This window comes from Euleptes europaea, chromosome 2 (genome assembly GCF_029931775.1).
Source record: "Euleptes europaea isolate rEulEur1 chromosome 2, rEulEur1.hap1, whole genome shotgun sequence".
Lineage (NCBI taxonomy): Eukaryota > Metazoa > Chordata > Lepidosauria > Squamata > Sphaerodactylidae > Euleptes > Euleptes europaea.
In genome coordinates, this window is record NC_079313.1 from 72,944,307 (window position 1) to 72,962,436 (window position 18,130).

Consider the following 18,130-nt stretch of genomic DNA (forward strand, 5'->3'; position numbering starts at 1 on the left):
CACCTCTGAACGTCACTTGTGTTGAAAACCCTACAGGGTTGTCATCAGTCAGACTTGATGGCACTTTCCACTACCAACAATGATACCCTTTACATTGTTAGGAAGAAATCAGGCCAGTGGTAAGCAGCATGGAGCCAAACCTTTGCTGAAGACCCTGCCTTGAATTTATGGATTGCTAGTACTGTTCTGACAGCAGTGTAAGAAGGGGTTAAAATACCCATAGAACTGGGCAGATGTAATGTTTCTGTCTACACAGATTGATGTTGTAGATGCCTGATGCAAATCAAAAAGTTAGAATTGGACAGGGAAAGAAAAGGATGTTCTTGTGGGTCCAGAACTCTATGTATCAGAGTACCCTCCATACACACACACACACACACAACTTATCTGTGCTCAAATGATAATTTTTAGGGCACAAACAACTGCACACTCTTGGTTTGATGACTGGGAAGTAAATTATGTGACACACACATACAAGAGAATGAACTGGGCATATCAGATTTTCTTTTTTGGTAGGTTTATAGTATGGTTTCTGTTATAAATACTTTGTGACTTATGTTAGCAATACAGTCACTACTGCTTGTGGATCTGAACACCATTGTGAAATCAAATTGGCATTGTGTACAAACTATGGGGAAAGGTGTGCACTACATGTATTCAAACACACATCTTCTATATGGTTATATTTAGGGTTGTGCATATCGATATACCTGATCCAAAAATAAACCTGAAATTAGCTGTTTTGGAAATATTCGAGTTTCGGGTAGACTGATTACCAAAATCTGGGAATCTGCCCAAAGCTGAATAGGTGGCTAATTATTCTGCTTTCTCGGATTCATCTATTTACTTTTGCTCAGATGCACGGCTCTGTGCTTTCTCCCATTTTTCTATCTTTGACTGATTGGGGCCCTTTTGAGGTAGGGGTCGTGTAATCAGAACCAACTTGGTCTGACAACTATTCAGTGGGTTGATCTGCAATTCTGCATCAAGCATAAGGGTTATTTAAAAGATGGGGCTCACACAGTCCCATCTGAAGGAATATACCTTCCAACTAAAAAATGGCAGTTTCTACAGCTGCTGACTACCAAGGCTTCTGAAGAAGACTCCTCACCCGCACAGATGAGCAATCTTCTTCACAAGAGCTACCTTGGTCATGACTTTAGCTGGCTCCGATATCATACCCTCCCCCCCGAACACCTGCTCTCAAATTGAAGATGGCCCTAAGTAGAGGCTTTGTTTCCCTGCACCATGACCATCTCTTGAAATCAGATTTTTGATGACTATAATAAGGGAATGTTCACAGGATGTCATTTGCCACCAAAAGTAATGTTTTCTGTGCCTTATTTTTCTTGCATTTAAACCGTTTTCCTCTGTTTGGAAGCTAATTTGCATGGACATCATACTGTGCGGCCCAGATACAAATGGGGCCCCCAGACTTAGGCGCCAGCCTGCCATTTAGCTCTTTCTCCCAGTCCTCAGCAACACTGATCTTCTGAACCTGAAAACCAATGGACAGCTTGGCTTGCAAATGCCTGGAGGATGGGGGCAACCCCTTTGCAGGCCCATAAAATTGATCCCCAAAGTTCACCAAACTTTGGTGACCATCTAAGGAGAGTCCCTTGCAGCCAAGCTGCAAATTTGGTGACTCTACCTCCAAAACTGCCCCCACAGGAGCTTCAAAAAAATCCCCATAGACTATAATGGGCCCTAATTTTTCAGTAAACCCGGAGATAAGCCGAATACCCATATTTACCGGTATCAGTATTTGTCTTATTCTGGGTTTACTGAAAAAAATCGGGCCCAATAAACCAGAACCCGAAATTTACCGAATTTATTTTGCACAACCCTAATTATATCTTTATCACGAGTACCGTATCTTTTGTTCTGCATTATTCTGATCCCTTTCATCTCTTGATGGAAAATATCTTAAGCGAGGAATTTTGTTCTCATTTTCTAGCATGCAGATTAACTGTAAGATTTTTCGTGGCCACAGAACTTTACACTGGTGTAACTGAGTATTGGCATGACTGGGTGAAAATCACCTCGATGTTACAATTGTTGGATTGCTATGTTTATATTTTGGGGGTTTGAAATTCCTTCTGCATTTTACATATCACAGAATTGCTGGATTGGCCCAAATGTTGTTCTTCCAAACCAAATGCTGTTCTTGAAAAATTCAGTAAATGTGTGCAAAAGGACCACAGTGTTATGGGGTGGTGTGTTTTCATAGGAAATTCTCAAAGATGGGTGGGGTGGGGTGAAGCCACGTAGGAGGCAGTGTGACCCCTAAGCTGGCAGTTATGCTGGTGTAAGGGGCATTTAGACTGGCACACTGGCAATTTTTGCTCACTGGCACAGCTGTGCTGCTTTTGCACACATGTGCATCTTTGGCACAGGGGCTTGTGCTGGTACTAACGGTGGTGTTCCGGGGGGCAGGGCAGATGTTAGTCAGTTCCCTGCATCCTGTCAGCATAGGATGCTGTCAGACAGCTACTCGATGTGCAGACTTAGAGCAAGCGGTGCGGCACTCATGGTGGCAGAAAAAGCACAGAGAGAGCATTTAGTACATTGGGGCTTGCACTTTGCACAAATACCCACCAGGGAGAGCAAAGTCCCCACACTCTGCGGCTGAGTTCTCCCACTTTAGCAACTTTTCAGGTACAACAGCTGCACAGCCAGGACCTGATGGGGAAGGTGCTCTATGACAGGTAAGCTTGGCATGGCACCCCCCAAACCACCTCCCTTTCCCCCTTGTGGTGTTGAGTGTCCTAGCGGACCAGGTGCCTCTTGTGCAACAGAGCCAACAGCTCGAGAACTGACATAGTGCTTCCCCCCCTTCCCCCTCTCACAAGGGGGTGTGATGCGTTGAGAGTTGGCTGGAGGGAAAGCACTAGAAAGGGTCTGCAAATGCCCTACATCTCCTTTGGTAGTCAGCCTCTTCCGATAGCCAGTGAGCAAGGGGGTGGGAGTGGAAAACACCGCTCCAACCATCGCAGCCTGTCATGTTACAAAAGAAAACTTTTACCAATTATGTTACAAACAAAGCCTCCCCTCCTCGAGCAGATGGCATGGAGGACCCATCTATTAAAGGCAGCATTGGCAGGAGCACCAGGCAGTTGACACAGATTCCAACATTGTGATCCCAAAGCTGGAGGGGGTGTGGACCAGTGCTGCCAGTGCCACTGACACCCCATCCCCAAGGGCTGGCGACTGGACCAGTTGAACATCCCAGAAAATCCTTCATGCTCCCACCAGGATGCCCCGGTGTCCTGCTGCAGCCACACAGGCTGTTTTTTCCACACACTGCTGTGGGAGGCAATTCAATAGGTGAAGCTCTTCAAGGGCCTGCTGACCTTTCACTCAACCAACAGGCTTAGCAGCCAATCAAGCCTCCTCTCGGAAAGGACCCTGGCTATTCACAAGGCTGGTTGGTTGGTTACAGTCCTGGGTGCACAGCCACACAGGGAATGCATAGCATGACAGCTGTCGTCAGACCCAGAGGTGGAAGGAGAGGATGAATTCTCCCATTTCCCTGTCCCCCCCCCCAATAAAGTTCTCCTGACTTTGACGGATGTGTTTTTGCATCTCTGTAAGGGTGAGTGGGTTGACTAGGGAACAGACAAAGGCTGGCTCTCACATCACATGCTGCACACTCGCTGCTGACTGCTAGCAAGTTCCTTTCCCCCTTCAATGGCGCCAGCTAGTTCAGGCAGCTTCCTCCACCCCTGTCCCTTCTGCCCCCTGATTGGACCTGGCCTCTCTGTATGTCAGGACCCCACTGCCATCCCTCTGCTCCGCTTCTAGGGTTGCCAACCTCCAGGTACTAACTGGAGATCTCCTGCTATTATAACTGATCGCCAGCAGGTAGAGATCAGTTCACCTGGAGAAAATGGCCACTTGGGCAATTGGACTCTATGGCATTGACGTCCCTCCCCTCTCCAAACCCCACCCTCCTCAGGCTCTGCACCAAAAACCTCCCGCCGGTGGCGAAGAGGGACCTGGCAACCCTATCCACTTCTGAATGCTACAGTGCTCAAGCTCAACAGTGCTGGCGTAACAGTTGAAACAAACAAACAAAAATTCCTCAGTGTATCTTCAGCCAAGGCATAACTACCCCGTTAGGGAGTGGCTCAGCTATGCTGCAGTTATGCCATGTCTGGCGACGGTGTAACTCCCCAGGCTTCAGGATTGCTCTGTGGTGTCCTGAGACTAGGTGAGAAAGATGGGCTATGTGAAGCAAACAAATAAATCAAATTGAATAGTAATTTAAATGTTTCTGCACAAGAGAGATCACCAAATGGAAAAGGCTAACTAAATAGATAGGTTGCATGGGCAGAGATTATTCTAAACCTGATGGTTCTTCTGGTATGCTGTTGTGCAGAGGGGAGCCGTTCCAGGGATGGAGAGAAGAATATGAAAGGCCAAATCAATGGGATTTAAAACGGCAAACATCCATGAGAAGGAGCTAGCAATATTGTGGCTGGAAAACCCCTTAGGGAAGTTATTTGGGCAAACTAACTTTACTTCCAACATAGGAAAAGGAGTGCCTTGCCCTGGCTTGCATAAAGTTCCCTCTTACAGTATTAGACAAATTGATCTATGCTTCTGTGTTTGGTTTGAAAATTGTGCAATTCCCCCCCCACACACACACACACATTTCTGTTATCAATAACAGCCCCATAAATAAACAGTGGTTGATCAATATCTTATTACTGCTATAGGCAGATGTACTTGGTTTCTAATTAGAAATTCATTGAATAGAATAGCCCTCATTCCCAACAAATGGCGGACCTTAAATGTTAATAATTGCTTTCCCAAATCCATACGTTTTCTGTCTGAATGCTTTTTCCTATTATTTGGTATTAGTTAATATAACACAGAGGCTGGTGACTAAGGAGAAGCTCTACCACACTGAAGTAGTAATCCATATATTATATAGATTATTTTCCTAATGTTAATAGCACCACATGTGGCCCTTATTGTTTTTATTTTGTTTATTTTATCCTTGAAACAAATAGCTGTTTAACACAGATATTATTAGCTCCTGCTGCTTATTCTTCACATTCAGGCCTAATTCTCTGTTTGTGGCACTAGAGTGATCTGTATTGGTATTATAGTAATTGATGTTGCAAATGCAGCAATAAGACTGTGACTTTGTAATTTACTTAATAAAAACTCCAAGCCATGGGGAAATCTACATGTTACGGGCACAAGAACAAAGCTTTTAAAATTTTTAGATCAACTCTATGAGGAGTACAGCTTCAATTTGCATAGACCTTCCAGATGGCTAAAAGTATTTTTTTTAAAAAACAAAGGATTCCTTTTTTATAATTTATTAACAAATTAAAATATTTAAATTACAATTACAATCTTAGTCCATTTAATATTTGAGGTAAGGCAAAAAAAATTATTGAACAGGGATAATATTTTTGAGATTTGGAAGACATTTTAAAATGATATGTCATTTAGTCCTCTTGAAATTAACAGTACTTTCAGATACTTCCCCCCATGGATGATATCATGTCCCCCCTTTCCCCGTCCCATGGGTACTAAGGAAGAGAGAGAGAGAGAGAGACTGCTTATTTGCCAAAATGTTTATTTGGAGTTTTAATTTTTCTCCTTAGTCCCCTTCACTTATTTTACCTTAGAAGAAAGGAGACACCAGAGGCTTTTTCAAGTTAACAAACAAAGAAACAGAGATTTATTAAACACTGTACAAGGGATAGATTTGGAGAGAAAACGATGGTTAGGAAAAGCATAGAACCAGAGCTATTTTATAAGTTTCACTTCAGAGAAGGCATAGATCTTAGATGGCTTAGTTGGTACAGAATTACAATTCTTAAATTTAAGTTCACAAATTCAGTTCAGTTCCCAGACCTTCTTACAGATGTTTCTATTCAGACTCTGTTGCCTGGCTAAGAGGGAAGTTGGAGATTATACAATCTCTCTCCCCCAGAGAAACACAGAAATATGGAGATTTCTCCTCAAATCTCTCTTCCAGTTCTTACTATAGATATACCCCACTTCCGTGGCAGTAATCCCTTAACAACACCCTGCATCTGGAGTATCTCCTTCCCAGAGCCTATTCCCTTTTAGTAACCTTTCCTCCCAATCTCTGCCTGTCACTCCACAGGATTTGTTTCACACCAGTTTAGGCAAATCAGAACCCTCAGGTTCCCAGAATCAAACACAGCTCCTGAACAGGCAGGTTACCATAGTCAGAATACCAATTCCTTTCTTCAGAACAGAGAGAGTTCCTTAGCTCCACCCATTCCCTTTCTCTGAGCTTCTCTCAAAGATTCTTTGTTCATCACATGATAAATAATATGTCATTTAGTCCTCTTGAAATTAACAGTACTTTCAGATACTTTCCTCCATGAATGTCAGTTGGTATTTATGAAGCTAGCCTTCTCTAGATTGTAACAAATGCTTGTTGTGGATGAGGGGCAGATGGGAAAGATATGCTTTGACAGTTATGGAGATGGAAATAGTGAAGACTTGAAATTACTCCTGATGAACGTTAAAGCAGAAAGTGCCAAAGCAGGATTACAGCGGAACATCTAGAAGACAGAAGTAATGACTACTGAGAAATTACACGACTTTAAGGTTGACAGTGAAGAAATTGAATTATTAAAGATTTTCTACTTCTTGGCTCCATCTTCAACCAAAAGGGTTGCAACCACAAAATCTGAAGGAGATTGAGATTGGGAAGGGTAGCCATGAAGGAGTTAGAAAAGATTCTAAAATGTAAGAATGTGTGGTTGGCGATCAGATCAAAATAAGTCATGCCATAGTATTCCCCATTATTATGAATGGATGGGAAAGTTATACAATGAAGAAAGTTGATTCAATTGAAATGTGGTGTTGGAGGAGCATTTTACAGATATTGTGGACTGCAAACAGACAAATAAGTGGATTCTACAAATCAAACCTGAAGTCTCCCTAGAACAGGGATGGGGAACTTCTGGCCCATACAGCCCCCGAGGACATTTTCAGTGGCCCTCGGGAGCTCCCTGAAGGTGTTCCTGGGGCCGTTGCACCCTTTGGACCTTCTCTCATCAACTGTTGGTGTGTGTTAGGGGTGGCGGGGAGCCTGGAGTCCGGTTGTGTGGGGCCAGCATGTGCGGATGTGTGTGTGTGTGTGGGGGGGGAAGGCTTTTCTCTCTTCCTCTTTTTCTGTCACTCTTTCTCCTTTCTCCCCCTATAGTCTTTTTCTCCCCCTTCATTTCTGTTTTCCTTCCTTCCTCCCTTGCTTCCCTGAGGATCAGCTGTGGGCTGTGCCCCCCTGGTGCCTCGTTTGCTCGGGGCCCACTGCTGGCTGCCCTCCCGCCTGGGAGGGGGAGGGAGGGGGGAGCAGGGGTGCCCTCCAGGCCTTCTCTGCGTAGCCTCCCCTGTGGTTGCCAACCTCCAGGTGGTGGCTGGAGACCTGGCAACCCTAGCCTCTCTCCCCCCCCCCCGCACTGGGAGATCTGGACCTGGTTATGGCCCTTGAATGATGTTATAAATGAGCAAATGGCCCTTGGCAGGAAAAAGGTTCCCCACCCCTGCCCTAGAAGCTAAAACTACTAAACAAAGGGGATCATACTTTGGCCACATTACAAGAAGACAAGAGTCACTGGAAGAGACAACAATGTTAGGTAAATTTTGACAGCAGAAAAAGAGGAAGACCCAGCATGAGATATATTGAATCAATCAAGGAAGCCATGGCCCTCAGTTTGCAAGACCTGAGCAAGCCTGTTAACTATAGGATGCTTTGCTGGTCATTAATTCATCGGGTTACCATAGAGTTGCATAAGTCAGAAGCAATTTGATGGCACTTAACACACACACACACACACTCCTCTGTTTTGGGTTGTACTGTATACTGGGGTGGGTAGAAGCAATGAAGACTTACTGTCATCCTTTCTCCAGTGCTGTACTCTCATTTTTCCTCAAAGTTACTGCAGCAGCTTCTCTTCTGTTTCTCTTTCATGCAAAAGAAAAGGAGGCATGCATTTACCTTTGCTTGGGATGGGGAAATGACAGCACCATCACCCTTTCCCATCTGCCTCTCCCTCCTTCATGTATGCACACATGCACCCTTGCACCTGGCAGGAAAGAAGTATGCTATATAATCTTCCTCCTGCATCAAAACTTCTGTTTATCTCTTCCAGGGACAACTTTATATTTGCTCCCTGCAGGGCAAGTTACAATTTGAGATAGTGATGATGGTGGTTTGCTTTGGAAAATCAGCAAAGGTTTCCCCACCCAAGCACTGCAAACCACTCTGAAACATTGTATATTTCCACAATCTATGCTGCATTTCTGGGAAGATTTTTTATCTAACATTGATCTTTCTTTCCATTTCAAGTTTCCATCTGTTATTTTTGATTCAAGATTTGTAGTATGTTTGAACTATTTGACTTTCTTAAAGACAATTTGACTCCCTTAGAGAAGTAACCACTATTCAGAAGTGAGAGGGCAGCTCTCATGCTTCCCTGTTTCCTTAATAACTTCTTTACCAGTGTATACTTGTTTAGCTCTTTTAATCTTTCCTTTCATATTGATTCTCTTGTACATGCCTGATATTTTCTGACACTTTTTTTATTGAACTGGTTTTTAATATATCATACAAGAAAAAATTTCAGTGTTCTCCTGTGTGTGTTACAAGCATCAGGATTCACAACACTGATTTGTTTAAAGCAAGTTCAGTGTCACATTATAGTAAGCCTTTAAACATTCACTTACTGCTCTTAGGGGGGAATCACTGAATGGTTTTCTCGTAATATATTATGTTTATTAGCTTCTATATAGGGTAGATCTGTGCATATTGATATACCCGAACCGAAAATATACCCGAAACTAGCTGTTTCAGCAATATTCGGGTTTCATTTTGGCCAAATACCAAATCCTGGGAATCTACCCGAAGCTGAATAGGTGATTCCCAAAAAGCTAGATATTTGGCTTTTTTTTGGCTTCAGCTTTTCCCAGGCTTTTCCCTATGAATGGCTCTGTGCTTTCCTCCATTTTTCTATCTTTGATTGGTTTTGTTAGGACCCCATAATAGGTCTCCTAACAAAACCTACTTGCTTATATGATTAGATGTGATCTAGTAACGTACATGAGCATTTCACTACAAACTTGCTTTCAGTACACTCAGATCCAACCCTAGATTAACCCATTCATATGACACAAATATCACTTGCATATCAGATACCAAGACTTCCAGGACAAATGGTGTCATGTGCAAATTTAACACATGCTAAAGTGGGGATGTGAAAATATAGCTCATTTTACATCAGATTTTTTTTCATTATGTTTTTGATATTCATCAGTTGCTTAGTTTTTATCTCATTCCTTGTTTATTGATATTTGACACTGTGGAACTACTGTTAAGAGCCTATATTTGGCTGATGCAAGGCTTGTTTTTTGATATATGAATCTCTAGTTGAGTGCTTTTTTTTTTTGGTAAGCAAAAAGGCACTGGTACTCAATACATATGGCTGCACCAATTTCCACCAATTCCTCAGTCAAGACTTGAGAGAGCCCCGAGAAAAGGTGCCAGAACTCAGTACTAGTAAGTACCATCACAGAAAAAGTCCTGCATCCACATCATAAAAACAGTCAAAGTTAAAGCTAACAGACTTTTCTGAACCAACATTTCTACCTGATAGTAGGCTTACTTGCAATGTAAGCTTACGTGCCAGTCCCCTACGAGAGACAGGAATGTTTTCCAGTAATGCTTCCAATTGTTATTTGATTGATGGGAGAGTGGGAAATAAGCAGGAAATACCTTTTTTCCCCATCTGGATAGAGCTAGTACATATTCACCTAGAATTTATCCATGATTTTTAAAAGTGTAACTGCTGAAATAGTGTTATGAATTAGTGCTGTCACTGGGGTACATTTTGGGCTCATTCTGGGTTGGTGTGTACCTTATTGCCAATATATTGTGGGAAAGTCAGGAATGTCTATTGATGGTGGTGGCAAGTCACAGCTGACTTATGGCAACCCCTAAGGACAGGCGTGTCAAACATAAGGCCCTGGGGGCCAGATCCAGCCCCTTGAGAGCTCTTATCCAGCCCACAAGCCAGCTGAGGCAGTCAACCCCATACTCCCAAGGTGTCAATTATCAAAGACTGTTCAATAAAAGAAAATACTGTTAAGAGTGTTATTGTGTTAAGCATGCTTGTATTTTAAATAAAAAATAAAGTAAAAAATAATATCATTAATTGGTTTTGCCTATGTCTTCTATAAAGTTTGTATCTCTGGTACATGGCATTAAATGTTATGGTACACATGGCCCGGCCCCACTAAGTGACATTTATGTCATATTCAGCCCTCGTAACAAATGAGTTTGACATCCCTGCCCTAGGGGTTTCAAGGTAAGAGGCATGCAGAGGTGGTTTGCCATTGCCTCTGCATAGCAACCCTGGACTTCCTTTGTGGTCTCCTGTACACATGCTAACCAGGGCTGACCCTGCTTAGCTTCCAGGATCTGATGAAAACAGGCTAGCCTGGGCCATCCAGGTCAGGGCATATATATTGACACCTGTTTCCAATACATGATAGCCCCCATCCCCTCCAGAACTTGCCTGCAACCCTTGTTAAACTGCCCATGTGTGCTCTTTTATGTTAGTCATATTGGTCTTTGCTTTTGAACCGTAACCAGAATGATAAAGATGAAGAAGTCCTTGGAAAGCTGCAAATCAAATGATTTTATAGACATGAAAGTTCCTACAGAGAGTGTTAATATGTCTTAACCATTATATTAAACTCCACCTTCACACCCACTAATAAAAACCCCACGAAGTAATAGGCTAGCAAAGGTGAATTTTAAGATTCTAGTCAAGCGTCATCAAGATGACTGGTTCATTTTATCATGATACATGTTACATTTGCAGCTAATAATAAAGGGCATAAAGTGTGAGATCTTGCTGTATTACATGAATGAAAACCAGGGTTTTTTTAATTGAAAGGGAGGATTCATTGGTGGCTGATTGTGATAAGACTTTTTGTTTTAAATTATCAGGTTATCTGCTTTTTAAAAATTTGAAGTAGCACTTTTCTGTTGGTCAGAATATACTTCCATATTCTCTTCATTTAAAATTCTCTTCATTTAAATTTCCCCTACATTTTAGATTTCCAGATTATTTAGCCTTGTTTCTGCAATAGAACTAAAGAAGTATGGATCCTCCATAATCTTTTTACCTTATTGCCAATTTGTCAGTGTTGTACATGCCTCTGCTTTTGCTACTGTCATCTCCTTTGTACATGTTCTTGTTATATCCAGGTTTGATAAGTATACTGTACTCTACGTGAGGCCAGATGTCTCTGGGGGGAAAATGGGACCGTTCAGCACCACTGAATAGAAAGTCCATCTGTTGTTCTGAATCAAAGCCTAGTATAGTCAGAAGTTACAACAACAAAGAGAAAGTTCTTTAGTTGTTTAAGGTGTTGCTCTCTCTGGTTATCTTTGTATCAAGCTTCTTTTTACAAATCTGCTAAGAAAAAAATCAAACAGTGTGCATGGTACATTTTCACATGGGTATAGAGGTTGAATAAAGTATCAGAGAACAAAAGAGCGGCACAGAACATCTTACAGATAATCTAACTTCAAATGAATTAGTTAATTTACACAAAAACAATTCCTTCTTTTGCACTTTCTCAACTTGCCCTGAGTTAATTAAGGTTCAAATTAAATAAAAGTAGTCAGCAAATATCTTCAAGGGCATCAATACCAAGGAAGAGAAGTAAATGCTAAGAGAGAGAAAGAGAGAGAATATATTACCTGGGGAAAGGTTAAAAGAATGCTGAAGGTTTAAAGCCTGGAGCCTGGAAAACTGAGTGGAAAAGTTCAGCAATGACCTTTTTAAATGGCAGTTTAGAGTTAGTCCAGGGGTCTGCAAACTGCGGCTCCTGAGCCGCATGCGGCTCTTTGGCCCGTTGAGTGCGGCTCTCCGAACTTGGTCCGGAGCCCCTGCTCTCGTGCCCGCTCGCGCCAGCAGCCGGGCTGCAGAGCCTGCGCGCCTGAGAGAAAGAGAGAGAGAGCAGGTGAGCGGGCGTGCTGTCTCCCCCCCCCCGCCGTGGAGAATGGCCAGGTCCCCCTTTCCCTTGCCCTCAATGGTTGGGAGGCTAAAGCCTCCCCTCCCCTCTAGCCGCGTGATTGCTGGGCAGGTGGCTCGGCGGTTCCTGCCCCCCCCCCCCGCCTGCCTATCAGCTGTTGGGCGGGGCAGGCTTCCTTTGGTAGACCTGGCCTCCAGCTGAGTCCCATTGGGAGGCCAATGTCTACCCACTGGCTTTCTTGGCGGTAGACCTGGACTCCGAGAAGGGGAAGTCTCCCTTCAGAGGCCAGGTCTACCAATTGGCTTCTATGGGCCTTTGGAGGCCAGGTCTACTGCCAAGAAAGCCAATGGGTAGACCTGGCCTCCCAATGGGACTCAGCCGGAGGCCAGGTCTACCAATAGGCTTTTATGGCAGTAGACCAGGCCTCCAGACGAGGTCTCCGGTTGGGGTGGGGGAAATGGCAGGGACTTACAATTTAATTTTTATCAATAAATAAGATCACTATTAAGTATGATATCAAGTTTTATTCAGTATACCTATAGTTTAATTAAGACTTAAAACTTTAATTAAAGTTTATTAAGTTAATAAATAGTGTACCTACCTATATAGTTTAAGTTTAAGAAATTTGGCTCTCAAAAGAAATCTCAATTGTTGTACTGTTGATATTTGGCTCTTTTGACTAATGAGTTTGCCGACCCCTGAGTTAGTCCAATAAGTACTACTACAGTACAGGCCTTACTGAAATGAAGATGAGCAGGGCACTGCTCGGTGGGTTGCATTGTGTCTGTATGATCAGTTCACATACTGTGGGGGGGGGGGTCAGGATAATTCAGCAACCAGTTTTCAAAATCATACCAGATTTGTTTATTAATAGAGTGAGTGCATAATATATTATGTACCTTTTATATGGTATGACATTTGTTGTGTGTATTTAGTCGTCTTCATATGCTTGCATTTTCCGACCGCCAGAGATCGCCTCACTCTCTCCGTGCATTTCTGCATGTTTCGCCTGCATTTTCTGGATGCTGGCTACACACAAAAACAGAAAACACAGGCAAAATGCACAGAAATGTGAGGGGAGAGCGAGGCGACCTCTGATGGTCAGAAAATTCAAGTATAATCAAAGCAAAGCCCCAAAGTAGTTGGCAGGGTGACTGCGAGGAAAGAGCCATGCATAAATGGCCTTACAGGGTTTGGCTTTTTGTGTGTGTATATAGTTTATATAATGTCTGGCACTGCACAACTGGTAAAGAAAACTAAATAAAGCTGAAGTAGGAGAGGGAAGGAAAGTGAGACTGGATATGTAGTTAAATACAGATGCCAGTTTGAAGTATTGTGTTTTCTTTGTAAGAGCGGGAGGTGTAGAAAGGTAGGCAATGATTTTCCACGCCTCAGGGTCCAGAACGCCTAACTATAGAACTGCTTTTTGGAAGAAAGTGAGAAAAGGATTGACATTGTTTTAACAATGTACAGGTTTAGCTCAGCAGAGGAGGCCGCAAACCTTGCTCCGTCAGTATAGCCATTAATTATATCTTAGTTTTTGTTGGAAGTGGGAACTGATTGCATTGTGCCAGTGGACTTACATTACCACATAACAACTAATGAATGGCATTCACAGTCTTCAGCACCACTTTGATTGCATGACAGATTCAGGCCTGTTTTGATGAGGTCATGAATGAGCACATTTTTGCAAAAGAGAACGTTTTACTTTAGTGTTCAGTCAGGCGTGCTTCCATCCTCAAGGACTTTCAAGTGTCACCAAAAGAACAGAGACAGCATAATGATGAAAATTAGATTAGAAGAGGATCAATAGGCCTGACAATAAACGAAAGCAACACAGACATTATTGAGCAGATTAGGAGAGATAAATTAAAGTGGACAGGATATTCTGCAATGCTAGTGCTATATAAATGTTGGACCAAGGGAGTTTAGAGTTGTTATCTATTAGAATGTGCAGGGGAAAAGAAGTAGATGGCAGTAAACTTCACTAACATGTGGCATATATGGAAATAAAGGAGGCACCAAAATATTTGAATTGTTCATATTAATTATACTATTGTTGTCTAATAGTTAAATGGCCAACTTTTGATTGGTAACTGGTAAGAACCAGCATGCTTACAGGGAGAGTAAACTAACTATGGGATAATGTTTTAGGAAACTATTCATTATAACATCACTATTAGTAATTCTTTAAACCTTATTGTAATAACTTCACAGCATCTGGTATCAAAACAGAACAGAACTTTATTAGAACATAAGTAAGGCCTGTTCTGGGCCTTGCTTGGCCATAACCAGCCACAGCCAGCAACCAATACAAGTGAAAAATGAAACTAAAGCAAAGGCTTTAGTTCCTCAGGACTTGTTGTTCAGCAAGTGCAAAACTATGCTATTTTAATCATTGACATCTTACATTTCCAATGTACTGTTTTATCCAAAATATATTAATTTAGTGATTAGCCAAGACCAAACTGTTTCAATTATGGGGGAAATGCATAGTCCCTGTCCAACCCCATAAAGAAAAGAATTGTGTTTACTGATCTCCAGAAGGCCATTAATGCAGGGGGCAACTGGAGGAGGGAGTTCTAGGGCTAAGGGCACAGAGAAGGTCTTGCCCATATGACCACTAATCTCATCTTACTAGGATCTGGTACATGAATAGGGTTGCCAACCTCCAGGTTCTATCTGGAGATCTACTATTACAACTGATCTCCAGCCTGTAGAGGTCAGTTCACCTGGAGAAAATGGCCGCTTTGGCAATTGGACTCTATGGCATTGAAGTCTCTCCTCTCCCCAAACCCCACCCCTAAAACCTCCTGTCGGTGGCAAAGAGGGACCTGGCAACCCTACACATGAAGGCTCACCCCAAAGTTCTCAATTCACTGGCATGTTTATAAGGTGTGGTCCCTCAAATACCCAGGTCCAAAGCCATTAGAGATTTAAAGTTCCACACCAGGACCAGGGTTGCCAGGTCCCGCCCCTTTCCACCAGCAGGAGGTTTTTGGGGTGGGGCTGGAATGGTGATCCTGAGCGCAAGAGCAGTTATGTCACTTACGAGTTTATCCCGGAAGCGCTGCATCGCAATGGGATGCTTCAGCACTCAAACCCCCAAAACGCTCTCCAAGGAGCCCGGTGGATTGGCCACAAATCCCAGCAACATGGCACCCCTAACCAGGACTTTAAATTATACAAAAAACTAATTAGGAACTAATGTAATTGCTCTTATGTAGGGAAGATATTGTCTCTACAACAAGTTCCTTGGTTGCTACATTTTGTACAAACCATCTTCAAAGGGACATTAAAGTAGTTTAATCTTGTTGTTACCAAGGCATATGTAATTTAGACCAAGTCAGCCATTTTCAGGAATGGTCCCAACTAGTAAAAACCAGTTTAAGCTGGGAAAACTACTCATGGCCAAGTAGCATGGCAGGATCCAAGAGCAACCCAAGCTATACGTTCATCCATGTTAGGCTGTAACCTTGCTTCCAGTTGGACTTTACCTCCAAACAAGAGCACTTTTGTCTTTTGGATTATGCTTCAATTTATTTGTCAATATCTAGCCCTTTGCAGCCTTCAAACACCGGTTTAGGTAGTCTACTGCCTCCCTAAAAGCAGAAAGAGTAAGTCATTGTACTGCAAGATGGTTTCATGTAGAGGTTAAAGAGCATGGGGGCAAGATGCAGCCCTGTGATGCCCACAAGCCAAAAACCAAACAACAGAGCAGTAGTCTCTCAGGACTAACTTCTGAGATGTATAAACCATGTAGGATTAGAGGCACTGCATACCCCCCCCCCAAAAAAAGTATCCCTGAAGCCCATTCTTACTATCATCATCCAAGATGGACACCAAAATTGATGGTATCAATAACCAATGAGTACCATAAGTACCAATGAGGATGCACCCCCCCATGTCTGCAGCCTGTTGATCAAGGTAGCTTCTTGTTGGATCCTGAGGAGTGATGCTGGTGTGGGAAGGAACCACTTCATTCTCCTAAGCCTTATAGATATCACTGGAGAGATGTGGAATCAGCTACGCAAAACTAGCTCTTAGTCATTCCATCCTGGTAATATACGAATTATACACAGCCCAGATAACCTACGAGAACCAAGGTAGCTTCTGTCCCAGAATCAGAGTGGAAACCAGATGATCTAGAAAACCCATTTCATCCAAAATTTCCTGGAGCTGTACAGCTACTACTACTTGCCCAGGAAGGGGAGATTTGCATGCAGAAAGTTTGAAATAAACTGGATTAGTGGAACATCTCAAACCTCCAAAATAGTTTTGATAAACTGTCAGAAAAAAGTGAAAAGATTTCTGACTTCTACACATTGTGTTGGGTACATATTAATTAAATCTCAAGGCTAATTCGTATATTACCAGGATGGAATGACTAAGAGCTAGTTTTGCGTAGCTGATTCCACATCTCTCCAGTGATATCTATAAGGCTTAGGAGAATGAAGTGGTTCCTTCCCACACCAGCATCACTCCTCAGGATCCAACAAAATTATTCCCATTCTGCTCTGGTAATGAATGGACTGGCCTTTTATACACACATCTTTGTTCTCTGTCTTGTATTCCTCTAAGTGCTTGTGTGAATTGCTTGTGCCCCACACTATCAATCTGAGGTAAGCACTGGGGTACTGTTTATGGGACCAGATATCTGGATTAACACCAAAGACTTATCCAGGGTCCAACTGACTTCCATTTCTTTTACTTTTCCATGGTGGAAACACCTCTCAAGATTGAATTGTGGTTTTAAAAAAAGTTTCTTAACTTGAGATAGGTGAACATAACCTCAGCACCAATTTCCAGATCACATAATTCCTTTTGCTGATGCGTTAAATGCCTCTTTTATTTCAAGCAGGTAGTTAACAAATTTAAACAGATATGCATATGTGCACTTTCACCACCAAATTAATTACTAATACTCTGAGAATGAAAGCAACAAGGCTTTCAAAGGACTATGTGAGGTACACATGGCTCCCACCCAAAATAATAACATTCAGTCATGTTACTTGTAATTAATTCTATTAGAAATGTCAGAACACTTGCTTTGCATGTCTAAACTGACCAGCGAAAATTAGTCATCATTCAATAACTCCTTTTATCATCTGTTTTTTAGCAACAGCGGCAACTTGACCTCCTGACTATAACCAACCCTGGTAAGTAAGCCACAAGGCTCAACTCTTTTTGTTTTCTTTAAGAGATGGTTGTCTGAATGTGCCTCCCTATCCCTTCCTTGATATGCAAAATGAAAAACACTGTTCTCTAGAAAACCTTTAACATAATACCAACTAACAGCTGTATTGTGTTTGGTAAAGCCCCGGGCAGTTATCCATTCACATAACTGCCTCTTTAGACCTTTTATTCTGTGACTTCATTCTTCAGACCTTTTATTGAGTGCTGATATTTCTTTAAGCCTCCTGGGGTTGCTGTTAGTGGTATGTATGCAAGGCGGATACACTATAACTCACAATGTATGTTCAAGTATCACAGAAGCATTCAGTTAAACTCTTTGCAGTGGTAAAGTTAGATATTTACTAAAGAATAAAGAGAGGCTGTATTATCTGTGTGTTCCATTGGAGGGGAGAATGTACTGGTGGATGAGAAGATACTTTACTTATCCAAAAGCCCAACATGAAACTCAGATACTTTCTAAACAATACCTGTTGAATAACTGAATGTGGCTAAGTGTAATTAGTGTTGTATGGTATAGCTTGATCATGTCAACTAATGCTTTCATATGTTTCTTTCTTGGTCTTCTGGCAAGTACTGAAAGAAGCAGAACTAGCTCGATATAGTCCAGTGTTCAGTGCCTCTGTCCTGTTCATCAGGCATTGCCAATAGCTGTAGTGGTACAAACCATTCTGTGTCATTGTGGCTAAGCAAATATATAGGACTGAGTTTTGTAATACATTTCATAACACCAATATGGATACCGTGTAACATTGATTGGACACTGGCCAGGATCCAAATTGCTGCTTAATTTGAGGTAGCACCAAAGGACCACCATTTCACAAACTGAAAGCCCCTTAGCTTGCTGTGTAGCATGGAGAAACACAAGCCCATCCTCCCTTTGGGCAGACAA

The 18,130-nt window shown here is 42.4% G+C and overlaps 1 protein-coding gene across 2 annotated transcripts in view; it reads left to right on the forward strand.

Annotated features, from left to right (window-relative positions):
• Window positions 1–18,130, forward strand: part of BEND5 (BEN domain containing 5) — a 1,050,378-nt gene that overhangs the window by 503,048 nt on the left and 529,200 nt on the right. For both annotated transcript variants that reach the window (XM_056844383.1, XM_056844382.1), the window contains exon 6: window positions 17,165–17,204. In XM_056844383.1, the coding sequence (XP_056700361.1) occupies window positions 17,165–17,204 (40 nt within the window). The remainder of the gene's footprint in view (window positions 1–17,164; window positions 17,205–18,130) is intronic.